Here is a 22,294-nt window from a genome sequence, read left to right as displayed (position 1 = left end):
GTAACTCTTTATTGGTCACTGCAGCCGTATGGCAGACGAGGGATTTTAGGAGGCTTAAACCATGATGTCGTGTTCCTAGGTGGGAAGAACACAGCGTTGTGCCAACGTGAAAGAGAAAAGAAGCAACATAAGATGAAAATTCGATCAAAATTGACTTTTTAATTTTTCTTTTTATTGGGTTACGGCAAGGTTTTAGAATTAATCTCAACCATGCCCCTAGGCGATGTTGCGAGTGGAGAGTTGGAATTCTCCTATAGCCTATAAATAAATGAATGCATTCGCCTTTTCATTATTTAAACACAGCAATGCTGACATCAGCATAAATATGTCAACTTCAGGTTGTTTTTTAGGATAACGGGTTATAACTTTGGCATATTGTCCAGCGGTAGACTATTTTTTTATAGTGCCACAAAAAATTTCACTTGTGCACGAAGTTGCTTAACATATTCTGGTCTGTAGTGGAGCATTCTCGTCCCCAGACCTTTTTGAAGTTAAAACTCAAAAGTTTATCTCAAAGAGGTCCGGGGTCCAGAATGAACAATAAGCCTAATCAACACCACTACACTGTCTGGGTATAAACCCCAAATTAAAAAGCCCGGGAAAGTAAGTAATTCTAAAGACCAGATCGATAAAATATAGGCCTGTAGTTTGTTTTAGTAATTTTCTTGCACAGTTTATAAATTCTCGCACATTGTTTAAAAATTTGCGCAGCGGTGCAGGGAATTCTCGCACTGTGACCTTTCTGAGCATCATAGTATTGATGAGAGAGAACATATTAGATTAGAAAAATTGCGGTGCGTGAAACTCTCACATTCTCTGCACTGGTCAAAGTTTTTAATTAAACAACAACCACGTCCAATATTTTTTGACAAAGGATTTTTGTACATCAATTGCTCTGCTTACTTTTACTTTTCCCTTATTTTAGTTAAATATAACTTTCTCACGGATTAACCACGTCATCAGCCGCCCGTTTTGACGTAATATATGAACAAACAGAGAACAATAAAAAAGTATGGAACAAAAAAAATCACCCTCAAATTCATGGAAGGAAATTCTCACGAGATGTGAAAAAAAAACATGGGTTTAAAACATCGACCAATTTCTTACGAAATCAAAATAAATCGCAATGAAGGACTTTTGAAGAGAAGACGTTCTTTGTATTCGTTGTCAAGTAGTAAAAATATAAACCAAACGAATTTAACAGCGCATCATTCCCACAGCTGTGATTACTTAGAAACTAAATTCGACATGAATACATCGAATATGGCGATCCCAGTGACGTACCAATGTCTATCAAAAGACTGTTACTTCCAAACATATCACGAAGAAGAAGTTAGCGAAGTATTTAGATCAGTTAAACACAAAAATCATTTTCTTCCACAGATTAAACATAACATGCGACGAAATGCAAGTGACTTAAGCAGAATGAGTTCGCATGCAAAACTTAAAAGAACGCTAAGCAAAAATTCTGATTCAAAACTCCGCCAAATGGTTACAGAACATTCGTCCATTGATGAAGAACCAAATTGTACAACACCTCGTGCTACTTCCATTCAGTTAAAAGTTAAATCCAGTCCACAGTTTCTGCAAGTATTAAAAGACATCAAGAGATCTGCAAATATTTCTGTTCAACTTTGGATGATGGAGCATACTTGATATCAAAAGTATTTGGCATAGCGATGGTTGTAAGTGCACACAGCTTCCTATGTGTCAGGTGAATAAGAGATGTTGAAAACTCTTACAGCTAGAGTAATATCAATATGTTGGACTTTTTTAAGGATTGGAAAGCCAGATTTTATGTGTAATACCTTGAATAGCGAATCAAGAAATGGATTGATCTGAACTTTACAAGTAATACGTGGACGCAAATACAAAAACATGTGCAATAATCCGCAAGAAAACTATAACCAGATCAGCAAAATTTGTGAAAGTACAAATGACAGACCAGCAAAATTTGTTGATACATAAGTTACAGACCAGCAAAATTTGTGAAAGTACAAATGACAGACCAGAAAAATTTGTGAATGTATAAATGACAGAGCAGCAAGACTTGTGAAAGTACAAATGACAGACTAGCAAAATTTGTAAATGTATAAATGACAGAGCAGCAAAATTTGTGAAAGTACAAATGACAGAGCAGCAAAATTTGTGAATGTATAAATGACAGACCAGCAAAATTTGTGAATGTATAAATGACAGAGCAGCAAAATTTGTGAAAGTACAAATGACCGACAAAATCTGTAAAATTAAAATAAAAAAGGAAATATAATTTATGCTTTGTAATTTACTTCCCGCAGTCTCTGGTTGTCAAAAGTCGATTTACTTTAAATATCACTTTGTTGGAACTAATTGAAAAACAAACAACTGTTTTTTTTTTGCACAAATAAATTTCAGGACCAGAATTATTTTGTTCGAAGCGAACATGTTTTATTCACAATAATTTTCGTTGTTTATAGAGGTAGGTCTATATATGATCTGGATGTTGCAATAAGATATTTCTGTGCTTTGAAAAAACAAAAAGAAAGTACTTCTGATGAAGTTATTACGACTTTTGTTGGCCGTTATTTTCTCACAGAGTTCTAATAATCATAACAGCTCTCTGACGAAATGTCAACACTTTACTTTGAGTGTACTCATGATACACTCTTATAGATGATTTGTGATGTTCCACAAAATACGAAAATTACACTCGACTTCTCGTTATCAACTTTACACATTTAGTTATCAGAGACAGTGTAGCACAACTTGACTTTTTGACTAGATAAGCATGGAACAAATATTCGTTAGGTAATATTACTACAATGTTGGAATCTAAAATGTTATAAATAACTGCAAATAAAAATCTGAACAGTTCATTCTGCTCTATTGACCACTGCAGTTTGGAAACAAGGTTTGAAAAGTAACCTACAAACAAGTAAATAATTTATGGAACAACTTTGCCCAGGACGTCAATCTTTTAAAATCCATCCTCTATGACACGCGTGCTTTACAAAACATTTTAAGCTCGGAAAATTCGGTAAATTATAGCATTGATATTGTAACAGTACGTAACCATGTTTCGATATTCTAACAACACGTAACCATGTTTCGATATTGTAACGGTGCGTAACCATGTTTTGATCTTCTAACAGCACGTAACCATGCTTCGTATTGTAACAGCGCATAACCATGTTCTGATGTTCTAACAGCACGTAACCATTTTTGGTTTTGTAACAGCGCATAACCATGTTTCGATGTTATAAGAGCGCGTAACCATGTTTCGATATTGTAACAATGCGTAACCTTGTTTCGATATTGTACAGTGCGTAACTATGTTTTTGATATTGGGGCACATACTGAGTGACTAAGGACATCCGATTTTGATATTGAACTTTTACTTCAACAAATTTGAAGTAAATCAACGTACATAGCAAATTATGGGACGATCTTTAAAGTTTGTCCCTCTGTCCAACCACATTATTCTCCATATTGTAATAATGGAAATTAAGAATTGACTCCAATGTAGTTATTGAACATGGGCTTTAAAGACATATCCCCTTTTTAAGACATCTAATAGAGTGATACCTTCAACCTTCGTAAATATGTAGGTGCCGGTAGTTTCATTTGCTGTTACCTGAAGAGAGATGAGGCAAAAAAGAAAGTGGCGTCAAAAATAATAACAATTGTGTTTATTTTAATAAAATTCCCCATTTTTTTTTTTAAAGTTGTGATATCTCTTTTATAATAGCCCTATTTTGTCTGTCTCTGCGCGCACCCCCGCTGAGTTAGAAAATCGTGCTACGGAAACACGAATATCAAATGCAATATATTTTTATCCGCTTTGTTTCCAAGGGTAAATTTAAAGGACGGGCAAACCCGTGGATTTTTCCACGGGTTAACGACTAGTCTATATTATAATACCCGTATACGTCTGTGGGTCTGTCACGCAAAATGGTAGCTTAGCTGCGCAAGTATAAAAGGACGAGCGAAACCGTTGATTTTTCCACGGGCTAACGACTAGTAATATATAATATAACTTGACATAATTGCAGTGTATAAGATAAAGCATTAATTTGTATAATTACATTTTTGTCTACGTTAGCATTTTTTATGCATTGTCATCAGAAGTAATAAAGCTTAAACAAAAAGTAGTGAAACAATTCCGAAACCATCCTAACAAAAAAGAATCTTGTTGATGAGATGAGAGTAAAAAGAGTACCCCTAATAAAAAATATTGATAGAAAAATAAATAAATAAATCATCGAAAAGCTAGGGTCTTCAAGTTTTTTTTCGTTAAAAGGTATACAAAATGTCGAGTTTCAAGGAAAGTTTGTAGCAACGCAAAAACAAAAAAAAAGCAAGCCATAACAATGGATGATGTAAATATTGAAAAAAAATGCATTGTGTGAATAATTCTGATATTGTGCGTGGTTTTCATGAGAACGTACACGTCATTACTAGCTACACCACATTTGAAATTGCTTCCCTTCAGGATAAACATGATTATGCTGACAAGCTTTATAAGTTATATCTTTTAAAATTTACGACAATAAACCGACTAGCTCACCGACCCAGCGTGCCGACTAGCTTTAGTCTTGTTGAAAAAAAAAACACTTTAGAGGTAGTCGAACTGAGAGTCAGGCTTTACTATTGATATCGCCTGGTTCTTAACATGTCGTTATAAAAAAAAACGTTTCTAAAATTTGTTTGGTGGTTATCTTCAACTTCTAATGACGTCATCAACAGTTCATGAAAATGCAAATATTTTGTCATACACAGGATCAGACTTCTTCAAGAAACAATTAATGAGATATCCCAGTTTAAAAGGTTCTTTGAAGACAAAGACGGACACGCAAACATATGTTTGATAAAACACGTTTTAGCAATTTTCCCGACTTTATACGCAAGTGTCGCTCATAAAATCAACTTATTGCCCTAGGGTTACCTTTGTTATAGAATAGTCTGCATAATAAAACGATAAATTTTCATGCACGTAGCAAATTTAAGCAATTTCCCTTCTTACATAACCAACAAGCCGGTACAGATTTTTTCAACATCACGCATTTCTTAATTATGACAACTACTAATTATTCCCGCGTGACGTCATATCTTTAAATATCCATGCACGCTGTGGGAGAAGCAGAAGAATTCGTTTGAATAGTAGGTTATTGTATGTTTTGACTTAAGGTGATTAACTCTAAATGCCATCAAACAATGCACGTGGGTGATTAACATTCTTGTAGGCGCAAATAAAGCTCTGCTTACACGTTTTTATTTTAACAATTTGATACTGAGAATGAAAGACTTAATAGCTGTAATTCTATCCGCTTTACAAATGTATTTATTGACGAAAGATTTTAACTGCCATGAAGTGATGCAGCAGTTAAACAAACTGTCTGTATTGTTTCCGCTGGCGTTCTGCCTCATTCTCGTCCACAGAGTATTTTCGAGGTTTATCTCAAAGAGCTCTGGGGTGGAGAATAGTTCTATCCATTAATCCGTGCAACAGATGCATCGGCACGTTCTTTAAGTTCGATAATTAGACCCTTCCCAAAGATTATCTATTTAAACAAAAAAGAGTTAGAAAAGAGAGCTTTAAATGTATACAATTTCAATAGGCTGTAATATTTTACTAGAGTGTAACTGAGCCATAAAAGAGTCATAAAGTTTGACAAAGGTTTATATTTTGTCAAAACAGCAGTGAATAGAGATTTCTTGTTATTCCAAATCGCCATTTAACTTCGTTTCGTAGTTTTAATATCTGATTTAAAAAACTGTTAAGTTTAGAGAGAAACTGGGCGAGTTTAAGAGAACAAATTCTCAAATTACTTGGTTGGTCTGTTATGTTTCTGTGTGCATATGTTTTTATATTTGCACAGAATGAAAGTAATAATAAAAAAGTGTTTGCTTAAACAAATGTAAATTCGATTTCTTTTTTATAGCTAGAAATTACAAAGGGAGAGGAAGAAAACATTTTTTTGGATCGTTCTAACAGTTTTAAAATTAGTCATACTTCAATAAATATAGCATGATCGTGTGTACTGGGCCTTATATGACGTTGTAACGCGCTTAGGTATAACTGTAAAAATGAAAGCTATTAAAGGTTTGAATCAGTTTACATGCAACGTAAAACTATATTTGTAAAATAAAAGTACAACAAAGGTAATCTCGTTTTTATATTTTCTGCTTGTTTTTTTAAATTTCTTTTTGTCTATTTTCACATGTCTTACGTACACGTCATTTTTTCATACAAGGAAGACCAAACGTCTAAAAAATACTGTATTACATAACATTCTCTTACAAAATAAGTTAACTGGATTCAAAAGGGAAAAAAGTTTAATTGAAAAAAAAAACTTCTGCTTTTATAGACCGTGTTAGTATGTAATGTAGAGCTACGACGGACAATCCTGTAGAAATAGTCGTGAATAATAATATTAATAGTATACTGCCTGACATATATTCTTTAGACATTCACCCTGACCCTTTGAGGGTATACCTTATCCCTTTGTACCACCCAGTGCAACCCTCAAAAACAGCCCAATTTTCTGCGAATATTATGTTCTCGAAATATTTATAAATTTTGACTTTGACAATTTCAGAGTTCATTTAGGAGAAGATTAAAAGATTGGTGATATTTTGAAGTTTGGTCAGTTAATCTCAAGTAGAAGGGTATCAATATTCTAAAAAGTGCTTTTAACAAGTCTAGTGAACTAGCAACTTTCTGGTAATTACGACAGACGTATATAATAACAATGCTTTTACAAGCTCAAAAGAGGAGAATGTGATTATTAGGAATGTATTAATTTGTTAAATCACTTCCATATTACTTTTATCGCCTCGCTTACAATCCATGTGTCTCGTTTACACGCACGGAGATTCCTTGAAATAACCCCGGACGATCTATCAATCTGATTATCTGACACTGGAGTGCACAGTGAACACAAAAATCATGCTGCAAATAGTGATAACATTAAAATGGTATTTTTTTCACCTAAAATTTAAGCTGGTTAATTTAACAGGTTTATACAGGAAAATTATAATATATTGAAATTATAGGATTTAATATAAAGCTAAAAAAAATGTAATAATCCGGAACATACATCTTGTGAAACAAACGACGCATTCGAAATCGTCCTTGCCCAAGTAATAAGGCCTAGCGTCAAATTTAGCAATTTACGGTACATTTTAATTGAAGTTAAGACCAAAGTCATAATTTCTCTATTCTTTTTATAGAAAATGGGAATTGGAGGACCAAAATTGTTGTTGTTAGCAACATGTGTAGTAATAAAAGTCTCGATTGGTTTGTTGATTGCTGGTGCAGTTAGTGATAAATGGTTTGTATTAAAAGAGACAACAGTAACAGGCACTGAGTACTACCAGGGCTTGCTTAAAGAATGTTTCATCACACCATTCGGAACAACCTGTACAAAAAGAGATAGCATTCTCAAGTTTGAAGGAGAAACCGATAGCAGAAATGTTCAACGATCATCATTCCGATTATTTGATGGTAAAGGTAAATATTAAAAAAATACTTTTTAATGATCTTTTTAATTTTACCTTAAAGCAGCAGTTCTGCGAGGAGAAATCTTTTTTTTTTTTACAGGAAGATTTCCCTCCAGTGGGCAGGCCGGCGAATCGGAATTGAAAGTGGGGGGAGGGGGCAAATGTATGTATTATCTAAGGAGGCCCCACCATGGTTGGGTCGACGGGCCAAAATTCTTTTTGAATTAAAGTCTCTGAAATAGCCTAAAATGTGCTCCAATTTTCGAATTTTTTTTATCGGATACTAATCAAAAAAACCCTTAATTCATGCAAAATTTATACTTAATTTCTGTTTTAAAAAAATGCAACCATTTAAAATCATAAAGTAAATTTTATGCAGATGAAAAGTGTTAACAGAATCGTACAAATAAATTTGTAGCAAAGCAATTTAATAATTAAAGCCTCCAAAAAAAAATTTTTTCATAGCAAAAAAGTGTGGGGGGGGGGGGAGAATGGTCCCCCGCCCCCCTGGATTCGCCGGCCCTGGAGGGGGGACTTGTCAGAGAAGCAAACCTTTGAAATGGTGATTGGCCAAAATACTGAAAAATGGAAACATAATACTCAATTTTACGACAGGGAATTGAAGAGTTAATTCTATTTTTTAAAATTTTTCTCAAATATTTTCTCAAGTTTCTCAAATACAAACAACAAAAGCACGTAAAAACTATACTTTGGTACAATGTTACACACAGGTTCTGCTAGCCTAAAACCTTGTATCAGCAAGGGCTCTGGCATAGTTATTTTTAATGTGACCAAATGTTTTTTTATTGGAACATCGATAGATCTTAATTTCCTAGCGGAAAGTTTTGTCACAGAGAAAATTAGCCTTGATTTTTTCTAATCACCTTAGCCACCTCGTGGAAATCATTTTTTAACGCGTGTAGATTGCGACCACAAATCTCTTTGTACTTCTTGTCCCATTAATTTTATTTTATGTATACCGCTGATTTTTTATAGAAATTGATCTGAAACTTAAAAAATGGTATGTTTTCGATACAAATAGCAATTTAATACTAAATGGCCTCTTCTTAAAAACGAGGTGTATTAGTTTAAAGGAAGAAAGTCTTCCATAAAACACGCTAAACTTGGTTAACCGCGAAACGTTATTCGTCGATTTTTTTAACTTTTTTAAAAACGCGAAAGTTTACTTTAGTATCGTTGCTCTAAAACTGTTTTGTTTTAAGATTGTTCTTTACTTAAAAAAAAACAAACATGAATTGTTTGCCAGAAATCTTTTCGCCAATGTTCTTTCTCACTTTCGTTGGTGACAGTTAAAACGTAATGACCAGAAAGAACCTGGACTGCACGATTTAATAAGTAACCCATAAATATATCTTTTATACGTTCTTTATAAATTAGTTCTCTTGCAAAGCTTATAAGCTACGTAAAAGAAATTATCTTAGTGGATAAAGAGCTGTATGTATCTTTGATGCTATAAGATTGAACACTCGATCTAAATGCTTATTGGGGGATTTAAATTAGCAGACGAATTGAAATTTTTACGTGTTCTTTGAGTTATTTTCGGTATCTTCCTTTGTGGATACAACACATGTCACAAAGTTTTAATGTAAACATTGTCTGACAATTTTGTTGTTGAAATTAAAACCGCAAAAGTTTATTGCCGCATAGCATATAAAAATTTTGAATTTTGGAAAGGACTTAATTAAAATGTAACGCTGATTTTAATATCTGAAAAGCTTCTTCCCGTGAAGATTTCTTCCCTTAAAGTAGTACAAGTCAACAATAAGATTTTGACCTGAGAGATTGAGTTGAAACTTTATGGACAAACCAATGTATATAATAATTTCAGTTAAACAGACATACTAAAAATAATTTTAACATTCTTTTTTAGTGTACGACACGATATTGTTGTCGTTGATTTTATCCGTTGGGTTTTCATTATTTGGATTGATACCATCATATACCATGTTTTGCTCAAATGGATCAAATTCATGGAGAATTGGTGCGATATTAACTGGCATTCTCACATCAATTGGAGGTATAAAGACATTCTTAGATGATCTTACTTCTGATCTATCTTAATTTATATTATCAATATTTAATCTGACTCAAAGTATTCCCCAACCTTGTTCTCAGGCCTCACGTTTTTTTCATATCGATTTGATCTCAATATATAAATCAAGATATATAAAACCTAAAAAATCCTGGGATGAGTTAGGAAGTGTTTTTGCAGACTAAATACTCTCGGATGCCTAATAGCCCCCCTCCCCTTCTGCTAAAGAATTTTCAATTTTTTTCCTAACCCTTACCTATTAATTCTTGAAGTGGTCGACTTAAATTTCCAAAGCTATCTCTAAGAATCTTTCAAACATCCGTTTATACCAACCCCATCCCCTTCTATTAGCTTTTTCAGGTTTCGAATTTTCATTATCTAACGCTTGTAATATTAAAATAAACTGTTCGATCATTTAAAAAAACAATAAAATCAAGTTTGTGTCGGTATTAATCGAATTGGATGGAATGTGACTCGTACAAAATCATCTCAAATCACACATCAACAGTTTCTTCTGCATCTTAAATAAGTATTTTTTATTTAGTTTGTATCGCTTTCGGTGGTCTTGGTTATTCGGAAAGTTTGTTTGATCGACGAGAATTAGCCCAATACAAACATGGCTGGTCTCCTATTATTGGTTGGGTAGGAGCTGTTGCACAGCTTTTTGGCGCCATATTGGCTTTTATTCTTATCTGTATAAAGCCGAGACCAGATTTTAGTAACCAAGGACATGTCGTGTACAGTCACAACAACTCAACAAATTATGTTAACAGAGAATACAATATGACTGAAACAAGGCCGAATTACGAAAATAAAGGTTACCAAGGAAACGAGCCTTCTTCACGGGAACAGTACTTGGGTTATAATAATTATCGAAATCAAGAGAGGGAAGCCCAGAGACAACAAGCATATGATCGGCAACAGAGGCAGCAGGAAGAACGAAATCAGAAAATACAACAACAATACGCTTATCGTCCTAAATCTCGTAACGAGCGCCATCCAAGTTACGATAACACTGGTTACCATATTCGATAACATCTGCGGTTTATGCTTAAAGAGTTTATCACCAGTTGATGAAAATATGGGGTTTACTGCAATAAGATTACTTCCGAAAATGAAGGAAAGTTGACATTGTTTGTATGTAAGATACAAAACAGTCAGGTGACGTAATCCGTTGTAAATGTTTTAGAACAGAAAACTAGGAAATTAATTAATTTTAGTGTTTTATTCGGGAGCTATCAAAAATTCTTGAAAATATTTAAAGATTGTTGAGATTTGCATTATTCTGCGTCTTGAACTGCATTTAATTTTGAACTGCTAAAAAAAATTTCCAGGGGAATTTTTTCCAGATATTTTCTCTGAGTGAAAAATAGTAGTATAAAGAATAAATGCGAGGGAAACAACTTAATTAAGTTGCAACTTAACTTAAAAAAATTCAACGAAAATCTCGTAAAATTTTGTTTTCTTTGGATTGTTATGAATTCATACGGTTTTCAGCCTAAGTGGCCTGGTGGAATTTTGCATACCAGAATATATGAAAACCAACTTCGTGTAATTCCCTCCCGTACAAAGGAAATTTCCACGAAACTTTCTATCAGTATAAATAGCAACTAGTCGGAAAAATCCACTAAGGCAGAAGAACAAGGTTAATACACTGAAATATTTTCCAGAAATTTACGTACTCGTTGTTTCTATTGTGCAGAGCTCGAAATGCTGATCAAATGATGTATAATAGACAAATGTGCTTTCGACGAAACATGTGCTTTAGAAATTAGGGTTTAAAGGTTTTTTAATGCCGTTATCAATTCGTATGTTCCGAAGCGGGTGAGTTGACCCAGCTTTAGAGAAGTTACTCAATTTGGTCCCAGGTGACCCCTAGTTTCCCACATAAGACTAGTTGTTCATATTTTTTTAACCTGATTTGTTTTTTCAGGATATCTTGCACCCTGGATAATTCACTTTCTATAAAAAAAATCAGACCAAGGCAAATCCTAGTTTTTAAAAACAGTGATTTGGGCATCTGGTTGTACTTATTTTGTGCAAAATTTGAAACTTGTGTTTATAAAATTGTTTATATAAAATAACACATGTATCCATTTAAAATATAATAAATATAAAATGTATACAAAGAAAAATGACAATGTCAACAACCATAACAACCAACCATTGTAATAGGAAAGTTATCCCTTAGGTTGTTTTCACCTCCTCACTTCAAAATTAGTAAATTGCAAAGAATCGATATTTTTTTCATCTCTGAATTCACATTTCTCAATTTTCGATTTTGGACTTCCTTGGTGCTGTAGCCATTCTTTCCTATAATTAAATAACTCACTCAATATCAGTATAAAAAAGTATAGCTATTAATTTATAAATGAAACGCTCACATTTTAGTAACATTTTTCTTTTCTCCCTGTATGCATCCTACCACTGTACTATGTTTTGTATTCATTACCCATCCAACAAGCTTTAACGCTTGAGCAGCATTCTTTGTGTACTAAAACACACACATATATAGCTATATATAACTCCAAGTACATTATAAAGTAAGTTCTTTATTTTAACACATATCACAATCATCTTGTTTTTTTAATAAGTATGCCTACCGTGACTAGACCAAACTACTAAAAGTATATTTTCGATATAGAAATAACCGTATATGTTCAGTATCAATTGACAATTGGTTATTTTCAATTTGCTATAAAGTATAAATTAGACCAGTAGATGTGATGTTGGACTTACTTTACGAAACCAAACACCTAAAAAAAAGATCAATTATTGCAATAAGCTAGATACATGAAAATATATTAGATAAGGAGACCGAAAAACGTAAAACTAAAAATGAAATACCTTGAACCCTGCCGAACACTTCGAAAGCTACAGATATCAGCTTTCCCGCCATGTTTGTTATTTGTTTTGATTTGGTACTAGTTTAAGTAGAACTTTACACTAAACTATTTCATTAACAACTTGCTAGAAACCTTTTTCAATTATTGCAATACATGATGCGTTGTTATTGTAATATGTCTGAACGTATGCAGTCTAAATCACGTGTTTTCTGTCATTTTTAATTAATTCAATTAATAAAAAGGCAAATTTTGAGTTTTTTAGATTTTAAAACGTTATGCTGCTACAGGAGAAACTTAATTATAGTATGAAGAACCAGCACGGTGCTCAACAATCTAAAATCCATGAATTGAAATATGCCTACACACGATTCTTTCCTTCGAACAAAAAACATGGCCGACTCAATGAAAGAAGAAAGTGTTGCTGCGTTGCTAAAAGGCATTGATAGGTTCGTTCTTTTAAATGCACATTTTATACATTTACTGATTCACCATTCAGCAAACGAAGTCAATTTTTATATATTTTAAGGAATAATCAAAAAGCAGACTACCAAAAAGACTGCTAAAAGGATTCTACTTTGTTCATTAAATTCTAATGTCAATTCTTGTCGCAGTGTCTACAGAGGGAAAATTCCCTTTCTACACAGGTATTTTCTATATGACAACAAGTTGGTTTTATGCAACAAAATCTCATTTCATATGCACTTAAAAACGCACCATAACCCAAGCGCTTTTTAGAACTGTCTATAACAGTAAAAAAAAAACTCCACTTGACTTAAATTTTATTAATTCAAAAGAACACTTAAGCAATTAAAGCATTAAAAACTTTAATTTCTCAAAAAAGCCTAAAAACATTACATACATTGAACAAAGAAATTTTTATTATTAGGCCAAAGGAAGTCGTACCTCAGTTTACCATTGGCCGCCCGCATGTGTATTTACCACTGCATGGAAAATTTCATTATTTAAAGAAAATTCATTATTGTCTTCAGTTTTCCTCCAGAGAATGAAAATATGAATTAAAGACTTAAAGAATATCTTAATAAACCCCTCTGACATGCTTCGCACATCACCACACCATCACTGAGAATTTCCAACAACAACTCGAATCACAACGCATTTCGTCATGCTCTATTTCCTGACCCTCCGATTTTAAGTTGCCCCTGAGCCACATTCTTTAACCCTGCATGAAAAAATTACTGAACCGGTATAGTAAAACATAATAATAAAATAAATAAATTAAAAATAATTAAATATTCAATATACATAAATGATGAACATATTCATCATTTCCACAAAGAAAGAAATGAAATATACTCAATGCATCTTATTTCGAAAAAGCTGTTGCGTAATTTCGATTGATGTCGCAATCGATCGAAAGTGTTCTTTTTTTGAATGTTTTCAAATGTAATGTAATGTGTTAATTTAAATTTCGAGGGCCTTTGTTCCAATGCGTTGACTTTTGATTAGATCATTATTAAGGTAACAACGAGTTGCCGCCTTTAGCAAATCAAATCACGTACATTAATTGTTTAAATTTTGACACATTTTTTAAAGGAAAGTTTAATTGTGCGTAGAAATCTCCTTTTAGAGATATATTGCTTTATTTTGATTGTTCAACAAAAAGAAGAAGTAAAAACTGGTTTCCACATACAGTTGCCTTTTTTTATAAAAAAATGTTTTGTTACAAAGTTCAAATTTTTTACCTAGTTGCAGGCTTTTGCATTTGAATTTTTCAAAACCCCTAACTCACCCTGAAAACATGTGCACTCTTTACAGTGCAAATGTCAACAGTGGCAGTTTCTTAAATGTTAGCATTTAGAACTCCTCAAATTTTGCCAATCAACAAGAATTGCAAATCTTTGTTGTTTTTCTCAAGCAGCTGTTTGATCTTGTCACTACTTCATAGTGATCTTGCATTATAGTTGCATTTAAAACATGTACAAAGTACAAAAAGTCAATATAACAATGCAGAAAGTACTATGAGCATAGGACTGTCTGTTAATGCAAAGATGATTTGTTATTAGATTAAACAAAGGTCACTTCGATTGAAGTAGTGTGTACTGTGAGTTGTCATTTCATTTAGGTTTAATTCACACATATTTGCATTCATAGATTTCTATAACTCAAATAGGAGATTTAAAAATTAGCTTAACTTCACATAATTAAAGTGAAGCTAAGCACATATTTAAATCAGCACTAAATTATGGTAATAAGGTAATAAAAAGAGCATTATGTTTCTTCCAAGGTTCTATTGTCGTTATGAAACTGGACCACCATTGAAAATATGTTATTTTTACATCCTTCAATAGAGCCTCTCTTGGTATTAAAGACCAGAGTTAAAAAAAACCCAGAAAAAATAGAAAGTGTCATATTGAAACTCAAACCCAATCTTGATACAAATTTTTCTTTGTTTTCAATACAATGGTAATCTTTCTAGATCTGTCCAATCACAACCTTCTGTTACTTCATTTTGTTTTCTGCTAATCAATTTTCAGTGGCACCTGAAATCTTTTTCAGTCTCTTTTATGTCTATGATATGTTGAATTGATGTCTGTATCAGCATATAATAAGCATAGAAAATCCCTTGATTGTTTTATTGTACTGAAAAACGAATTTAGTTTTGCCCATCAGAACATCCTGGGAAAAAATCTGAGTGTATAACATCATGGATAGATTGCCATCAATTTGTACCATATATCAATAAGACTCACCTTACACTTACCCACATTTTGACATTTTGTTCACAACCGATCCGAAAAACAAGAAATTATACATCTAAAAATTTGAATTTTTTTAAAGTTCTAAATTGTCATGATTTTTTGTCTTTTTTGTTACTACCAAAACTACCAAAAACAAAAACGTCGTTTTTGGACTGAATATAGTGTGTGAACCACCAGTCACCTGTTTTTCTTTTTATTGAAATGCCTTATTCTAATAATAATTATTTTCTGACACACATTAAACAAGTTTTGCTATGAAATTCAAGTCAAACTTTCTCTGACAAATTGATGAAATTATTCAGTAATAGTTATTTTGAAAGTTTGTTTACAGCTGAAATTGAAGAAACATTGACACAGTAAAGAAAAAGACAAAGTTAAGCTTTTACTACTAATGATAAATTGTTGATGCTGCATATGTAAGAATCCCAATGTCATAATTGTTGATTGTTGTGGTGGGACACATATTCAAGTGTATGCAAACTATTGCTATTAAGATGTGTACAGTGAAACAAGAATAGTATAAATTATTCGTAATGATTTAGTCTCCAGCTAGTTTGTTGCACTGTCTTTAAAATGTGTGATTGGTGATTGCTCCATATATATCATATCCTCTTTTTCTATTCTATTTATCACTAGGTGACAAAATTTTGAATCAATGTTTTACAATACCTAAACTACATTTTAAAATTTGGAATAAAACTATACTAAAAAATTGTGATGAGATAACTGAAGTGATGGTTTATATGCTTCAATGTTTATTGCATCCTCAAGATTGAGAGTAAAAATTTTTAATTCACTTTAGGTACAATCCTGATAACTTACAAACATTGGAACATTATGTTCAGATGCAGGTGAATTTATTTCTTCTTACAATAATATCAACTATTTACATATTATTTTTTAAATTTTATTGAAACTTTTTGTAAATAAAGAAATATAAGCATTACATCCAATAAAATAACTTGATCTTAATACATATTTTATCGATATTAATCATTGTCATTATAAAAAGTGAAGTGACTAAAAATTTATTTTAGGTTTTTTTTTCTTTTAGGCCTTCGAACAAACATACAACTTAGATGCAAACCTCGCAGTTTTAAAATTGTAAGCATCATAACAAATATTCTTTGTTAACATTAGCAAGATTACCACAGATGCTATTTGCTCCTTTGTAAACTTGACTGAATTTAAAGGTCTAAATTTGAGTTTGTAGGTGAAAATTTTCTGGCAAATGACACCTTGAAAACATGGTTAATTTGTTAGTCCATGTGCAACAGAATTTTGTTAAATTTAATGCTCTAACATTTTACAAAAATAAATTACTAATGTTTGAATATGTAAAAATATTTTTCTCTGTGTTCTTTTTTTCGTGAAGTAGTGCCTATACTTAAAGTTTTCCTTTTGCAAAACAAAATACTTCTGGGTAGAAAAGGTGATTTACAATCAAGCTTAATAATATAAGTAAAATAGCCATTATACCATTATACATCTTTTCTCGTTAGGATAATAGGATAAAAAGTCAACAAAAAATCAACACTTTTGTAAATAGAACTTCAAACTTGAACAAGAGGGCCAAATTTTCTATACCTACCTAATATCTAAATATTTTTAATTTTAGTGGACCGACCTATAGAAAATGTCCAGTTCTCTCTCTCCAAGCATTCATACTTCTTACATGTTTTAAGTTATTTAAAGAAGATATTGTGATTTAAAAAATCATGCTTATCTTCTCTTTCAGTATTCTTAACATGCAACAACTAAAACAAAACAGCATCAAAAAACCCCCCGAAATATAATTTTAAATTTCATAAAAATCCGATAAGATTTTTAGAAAACATTCATTTGTCAAACAAATTTTTATAATGTATTTTTTTGTGTGGAATATAGGTTCAAAATATTTATATTATACATTGCTATTTGAAAAAGTCTTCTAACAAAACAACTATCCTCCTAATTTCTCAAAAAATTAGTTGCAAAATTACAGGGAACCATTGAAATAACTACTGAGAATTCTTTAAATAAGAAACAATTGTACAATGTTGATTTTACAACATTTACCTCCAGCCTAAATTGTTTTTAATTCACTGCCATCTAGTGTCAGGTCTAAACAACATAGTTGAGGAAATATTTCTACTTTCCTGAAGTAATTAAGGTCATGAAATTACACAATTAATCATTTGTGTACTTCCCTTTTTATTACAGATATCAATTTAACCCCAGCATGTTCAAAGAAACAGTTACATGTCAAATATTATTAAAAGCTTTGATGAACCTACCAAATACAGATTTCATTCTTTGTAAATGTCTTATCATAGAGCAACATGTATCTTTTCATGGAGATTTAATAAAGTAAAATTTCATATCACTATATGAAATTTTAATTTCACTCAAATAAAGTATTTTTTGCAATATCAAATTTTTGCTATGGTTTGCACATATTTTTTAATATTTATGATTTATTTTTATCATTGTATTTTTTGTTCCGTTTGTTTCCACTAAGACTAGCTCACTATGTTTACTAACTTTGTTTTTCACTAAGATGCATTGCTTTGTGTTAAGTCAGTGCAATCCAGACAGAATATACGCAACACACAGATAGAGTAAGTGCATATTTTGTTTGTTTGTTTGCAGATGTTTCCTTGACATTTTATTCCCTAGCAATCGTTCGAAAGTGTAAACAAAGTGATTTCGTTGTCAAATTTACTAGAGACCTGCGAATTCCAACAATTCTGGGTATGTGAATGTTAGCTTCAAAACTGTATGTAAACATTCTTATGTCGTTAAAACTGTGATAAGCTTAGCTTATTTAAACCTACAAAAAACTTAATAGTGTGGTCATGATTCAAATAAGTAATTATTTGCCTGAAAAATTAAACATGGTCTGCTATATATCATCAGAAGGTGATCCTGTGAAGCTTAATTTAGCCCTGCATGAAAAAGTTTTTAATCATTGTTAACAATAATTTTTACAGTTTTATTAAAACACTCTCAGAAAAAAATAGGTTGTGTTATGTGCATTACAAAATTTAGGCTGACAAAACAAGTAAAAGAAAGCAAAAGGGCTTTGACTAATAATTGATTATTTCATTAAGCATTAAAAATTTACTTGTCATTAGCAAAAAATTGCTGACATGAAATGCCATTTGCCAACTTCACTTCAGCAAACTTTTATTTTACTTTGACAAACTTGTATTTTATGTTAGTAATATATAGTTTGTTTTGCAATGACATACTCTCATACATAAGCAAAGAAGAAGCAAATTACATCCAATTGACAAAAATTGTGTCAGCAAAAAGTTTCGAATCAGGAATTTTTTTGGGAACACATTTGTTTATTACTACACTATTAACCACAACCTAAGTTTATATCTATATTTTTTGAAGATGGCACATTTTTACAAATTATAGTCAGAATTTTGACATAATAACTAATTTAAATGAATTAAAATTTTAATAAAATAATTTTTCCTTTTTTAGCAAGAATTAAAACAAAAGGAATGCCAAGAGCTAATTGAAGGAATAAAAGGCTTTAAAGAATCCATAAAAAAGTGTATGTAACATTGCCTTTTCATTCTTGTGAGTGTTTTCAGTAGCCGTAACAAAAAACTCATGTTTAGTTATTGCGTCAGTCTTGTCCATCACATACCAAAGCATCAGTAAAAGTCTTCTACTAGAAATTCTTGGAGGTGACATCACAGGTATTTATCTTGTTCTAAAACGTTTTCTTATTACATAAGAACTTGATATATACTAGAAGCTTGACATAATATAAACCAGAAACTCAGAAAGTATTGAAGATGGTTTTAATTTGTGATCTGAGTGTGCTCCACATGCTTAAAGTTCAATCTCTTTAATGGTAATATTTTTCTGTGTTTATTTAGAAGAGGATCTTAAATCATACTGCAATGATAACGACTGGAAGATAGAAGATGAAAATATATTTTTATCAAATCAAGAAGAACACATTAAGTCTAAAAACATAAGCGAAAAAATTACATTTGATAGTAAGTGGAGATAATTTTAAACACTAAATGTGTACCATTAATTTGTCGACCTGATTGGTAAAAGTTTGTTGATGATAAATTTGATTAGTTAAATATATTGCTAGCAAAAAAAATTCCATTACCACCCAAAAAAATCACTTTCACGGGTAATATTGATGAATTTTTTGCTGTTAAAGTATCTATTCAATAATCCTTGCCTAAGCCATTGTTTCTTGCTTTGCAAATCTGCTAATAAATTTTTTTCTTCTTATTTTTAGATGTGGCACCCATTATCAGATCTGCTGCAAAGTAGTTCAATGTTGTTTTGTTTAGCCATAAAATATATAAATAGACAAAAAACAAAACAAACTGTTATTATTTTCTATGTATGTGGTTTGATCAGACATGGTAATACCTTAAACTTAAGAAAAACATGCTGTTTGAGAGAAACGTTGTCAAGAAAGGAGTTATTTTTTATACCTGCCAAGTTTATTGTCCGACTGTATGCAGTAACATGCCTGCTCTTACGATATGTAAACAATTGTTTTAGGATTTTAAAATCAATCATTTGATTTGTAAGGTTGTAACCACCCTTCAATGTCATGGTCTTGTCATTTGTCTTTGCAACATTTGACTATTCTTATTTGTGTTTGAGAGAAAACCAAAAGAAATGATGTGATTGCCATTGTTTATAGGAGAATGGTATAACAAAAAGAAGCCTTAATTAAAAACAAGTGTTTTGCATTACTGAATTAATTAGCTTAAAATGGTTAAAAAATTATTAGAAATCATAAGACAAGAATTTACAAGTTCCAACAGAAACTGGGTCAAAAAGACACGAAAACAGCGATGTGAAACAAACATTGTATTCAACAGCAATAAAGGTCAATCTCGCAATGAAATAGTTATTATGAGGGAGCAGTGCCATAACCACCAGGGGGGGGGGGGCAGGGGGGCCCGGGCCCCCCCAATAATTTTTTCAAAGATGGTTATGACAAGTTAAGAAAAACGTTTTGTCTTATGTCTAAAGACCATTTGTTATATATAAACAAACTAAACACTTATTGAGAATGATTTATAACCGATTTCCACTCTTTTATTTATTTAAAACGCGTGACTGTTATACTTGCTGCATGGAAATGATGATGAAATTGGATGGAAACTACATTCTTATAGTGTTTGCTGCATGGAAATGATGATGAAATTGGATGGAAACTACATTCTAAAAATAGTGTTTGTGAGAAGACGAGAACGAGTTGGACTGACTTCAAAAAAAAAAAAAAAAAAAAAAAACGTGTAAGAATATAGAATTAACAAAGTAACAGACTAATTTGAAAAAGAGTGAAAATGCCGAAGAAAACAAGTGATTTATCAAAATGGCTCATTAGACCTGAAAAGTAAGTGACTTATTAATAAATAAATATTTAATTACTTTGTTAACCCCACCACTGCTTTTTAATTCATCCCATAACTGTTATCCAAGCAACCTTTACACTTGTTTTGCTTTTCAGACGAACAAACGAAGAAGCAACAACAACACCTACAACGACGACACCTACAACAACAGCACCAACAAACCCGGAGAATAATTTTAAGGAAACAACGAGTGATCCATCTAAACCGAACCAACCTCGTTCTTTGAGATCTGGAGTTGCTACCCAAATCAAATGGTTGAATGAAAAATGTTTGTACACACACTGTTACGGACATGCTTTGAATTTAGCTGTTGGCGATGTGATAAAAGAAATCCCTGAACTTAAAGAAGCGTTTGGAACTGCCTATGAAATATGTAAACTTGTCAAAAAATCGCCAAAGAGAAACACACAATTAAAGAATATCAGAGAAGCAACAGGAAATGAATCCAAGTCGGTCCATGAGTTTTCTCCTACACGATGGACTGTGCGAGGTGAGGTTCTTGAATCCTTTCTTGAAAACCATAAGGAATTAATGGAGCTTTGGACATGGTCATTATGGAATGTTAAGCTTCCAGATATGAGAGCGAGAATCAACGGAGTAATGACTGTTATGTCTAGTTTTAATTTTGTCTTCTGCTGTTGTCTTGGTGAAACCCTATTGAAACATACAGATAATCTTAGCAGGTCTCTCCAAGGAGATATTTCGGCAGCAGAGGGACAGCAACGGGTGTCGGGAGTCTTAGCTGTGTTAGAGAAGATCAGAAGCAACGAATTGTTTGAGCTATTTTGGGAGCGAGTTCTTGTCTGGAAATCACAACTTGGGGTATCTGATCCTAAACTCCCACGAAAAAGAAAGATGCCAGATTATTTTAACAAAGTATCAGATGGCCCTCCTGAAACATATCATTTTCATGTTACAAAGTTTTGATCAATCTCAAAGAACTCTTCTAAGTGAAGTTGTCAAAATTGCGAAATTGTTGTTGGTAATGCCGTCCACAAACGCCATCAGCGAAAGATCGTTTTCTGCTTTGAAACGAGTCAAAACGTACCTTAGATCAACAACCACGAATTTACGTTCGAACAATTTGATGGTCCTCCATATTCATACTGATTCCGTTGACAAAATGGATTTAACTCAAATAGGAGATGAATTTATCGATAAACACCAAAGCAGAATAGACACTTTTTGCTATTACAATAGATAACATTTTTAGTCTTTTGTTCATGAAATTTATGTAAACGTTTATTCCCTGATTTAAAAAAAAACTCAGAAAACTGGAGCAATTGTCTGTATTTTCCTTTATTTTCGTGATTTCTAGTGATTAAATTTCTTTAAAAAGTACTCTCAAAAAGGCTGTTTTAGCCAATCTAGCGCACTCAAAATTCAAAAATTTTCTTGGGCCATCGGCCCCAACCATGGTGGGGCCTCCTTAGACACTTAAACTAGGCTGGCCCCCCCAAAACGAAATTCGTGATGAGCTTATATTATTTAGTCAGCCTTTGTATAATTTTTTATATTTTTATTCCAAGCATTCTCTTGTACTACGCTGTTTCAATATAAACTTGACTTTCGTGCTTTACACACTTGAATTGTTCTTGCCCTTGTGACACATTTTTAAACAAAATGAAATTAACTATGAAGAAGTATCAAAAAGTTAGTTTTGACTTCCATTCTCCTTTAAATGAAAACATTATAAATGTTTTTGTTGTTTTCTGTATCAATTAGATTTTTGGAAAAAAGGTCACAAAATCAATGTAGGAATTTTTTGGGCAGCAAGTGTAGAAATAGGTAAAT

At 32.2% G+C, this 22,294-nt stretch overlaps 4 protein-coding genes across 6 annotated transcripts; 3 read left to right on the top strand and 1 right to left on the bottom strand.

The window, feature by feature from the left end:
• Positions 1 to 5,922: 5,922 nt before the first annotated feature.
• On the top strand, positions 5,923 to 10,741 carry LOC130641007 (uncharacterized). Of its 3 annotated transcripts, none has more exons than XM_057447636.1 (5): positions 5,923 to 6,141; positions 6,590 to 6,703; positions 7,213 to 7,492; positions 9,374 to 9,520; positions 10,080 to 10,741. In XM_057447636.1, exons 3-5 carry the CDS (start codon positions 7,216 to 7,218, stop codon positions 10,568 to 10,570), a joined length of 915 nt encoding a protein of 304 aa, XP_057303619.1. In that variant the 5' UTR covers positions 5,923 to 6,141; positions 6,590 to 6,703; positions 7,213 to 7,215; the 3' UTR covers positions 10,571 to 10,741. The 3 variants fall into 3 exon arrangements, with proteins under 3 accessions (XP_057303619.1, XP_057303620.1, XP_057303618.1); XM_057447637.1 differs by having other exon boundaries at positions 6,579 to 6,703; XM_057447635.1 differs by lacking the exon at positions 6,590 to 6,703 and having other exon boundaries at positions 5,924 to 6,141.
• Positions 10,742 to 11,627: 886 nt separating this feature from the next.
• Positions 11,628 to 12,520, bottom strand: LOC130641012 (acylphosphatase-1-like). Its single transcript, XM_057447641.1, has 4 exons — positions 12,383 to 12,520; positions 12,275 to 12,291; positions 11,920 to 12,029; positions 11,628 to 11,848 (listed from the first exon to the last, which is right to left on the bottom strand). Exons 1-4 carry the CDS (start codon positions 12,432 to 12,434, stop codon positions 11,734 to 11,736), a joined length of 294 nt encoding a protein of 97 aa, XP_057303624.1. The 5' UTR covers positions 12,435 to 12,520; the 3' UTR covers positions 11,628 to 11,733.
• Positions 12,521 to 12,683: 163 nt separating this feature from the next.
• On the top strand, positions 12,684 to 19,453 carry LOC130641010 (eukaryotic translation initiation factor 3 subunit K-like). Its single transcript, XM_057447639.1, has 9 exons — positions 12,684 to 12,827; positions 15,904 to 15,952; positions 16,156 to 16,205; positions 17,304 to 17,424; positions 17,760 to 17,834; positions 18,579 to 18,651; positions 18,719 to 18,799; positions 18,983 to 19,105; positions 19,363 to 19,453. Exons 1-9 carry the CDS (start codon positions 12,736 to 12,738, stop codon positions 19,395 to 19,397), a joined length of 699 nt encoding a protein of 232 aa, XP_057303622.1. The 5' UTR covers positions 12,684 to 12,735; the 3' UTR covers positions 19,398 to 19,453.
• A 156-nt stretch (positions 19,454 to 19,609) lies between these two features.
• Positions 19,610 to 22,220, top strand: LOC130641009 (zinc finger MYM-type protein 1-like). Its single transcript, XM_057447638.1, has 2 exons — positions 19,610 to 20,481; positions 20,596 to 22,220. Exons 1-2 carry the CDS (start codon positions 20,432 to 20,434, stop codon positions 21,425 to 21,427), a joined length of 882 nt encoding a protein of 293 aa, XP_057303621.1. The 5' UTR covers positions 19,610 to 20,431; the 3' UTR covers positions 21,428 to 22,220.
• The last annotated feature ends 74 nt before the right edge of the window (positions 22,221 to 22,294 follow it).

The sequence above is a fragment of the Hydractinia symbiolongicarpus genome, chromosome 4 (assembly GCF_029227915.1).
Source record: "Hydractinia symbiolongicarpus strain clone_291-10 chromosome 4, HSymV2.1, whole genome shotgun sequence".
In the NCBI taxonomy this organism is placed as follows: domain Eukaryota; kingdom Metazoa; phylum Cnidaria; class Hydrozoa; order Anthoathecata; family Hydractiniidae; genus Hydractinia; species Hydractinia symbiolongicarpus.
Note: the sequence above shows the minus strand (reverse complement) of the source record. Positions and strands in the feature narration are given on the sequence as shown.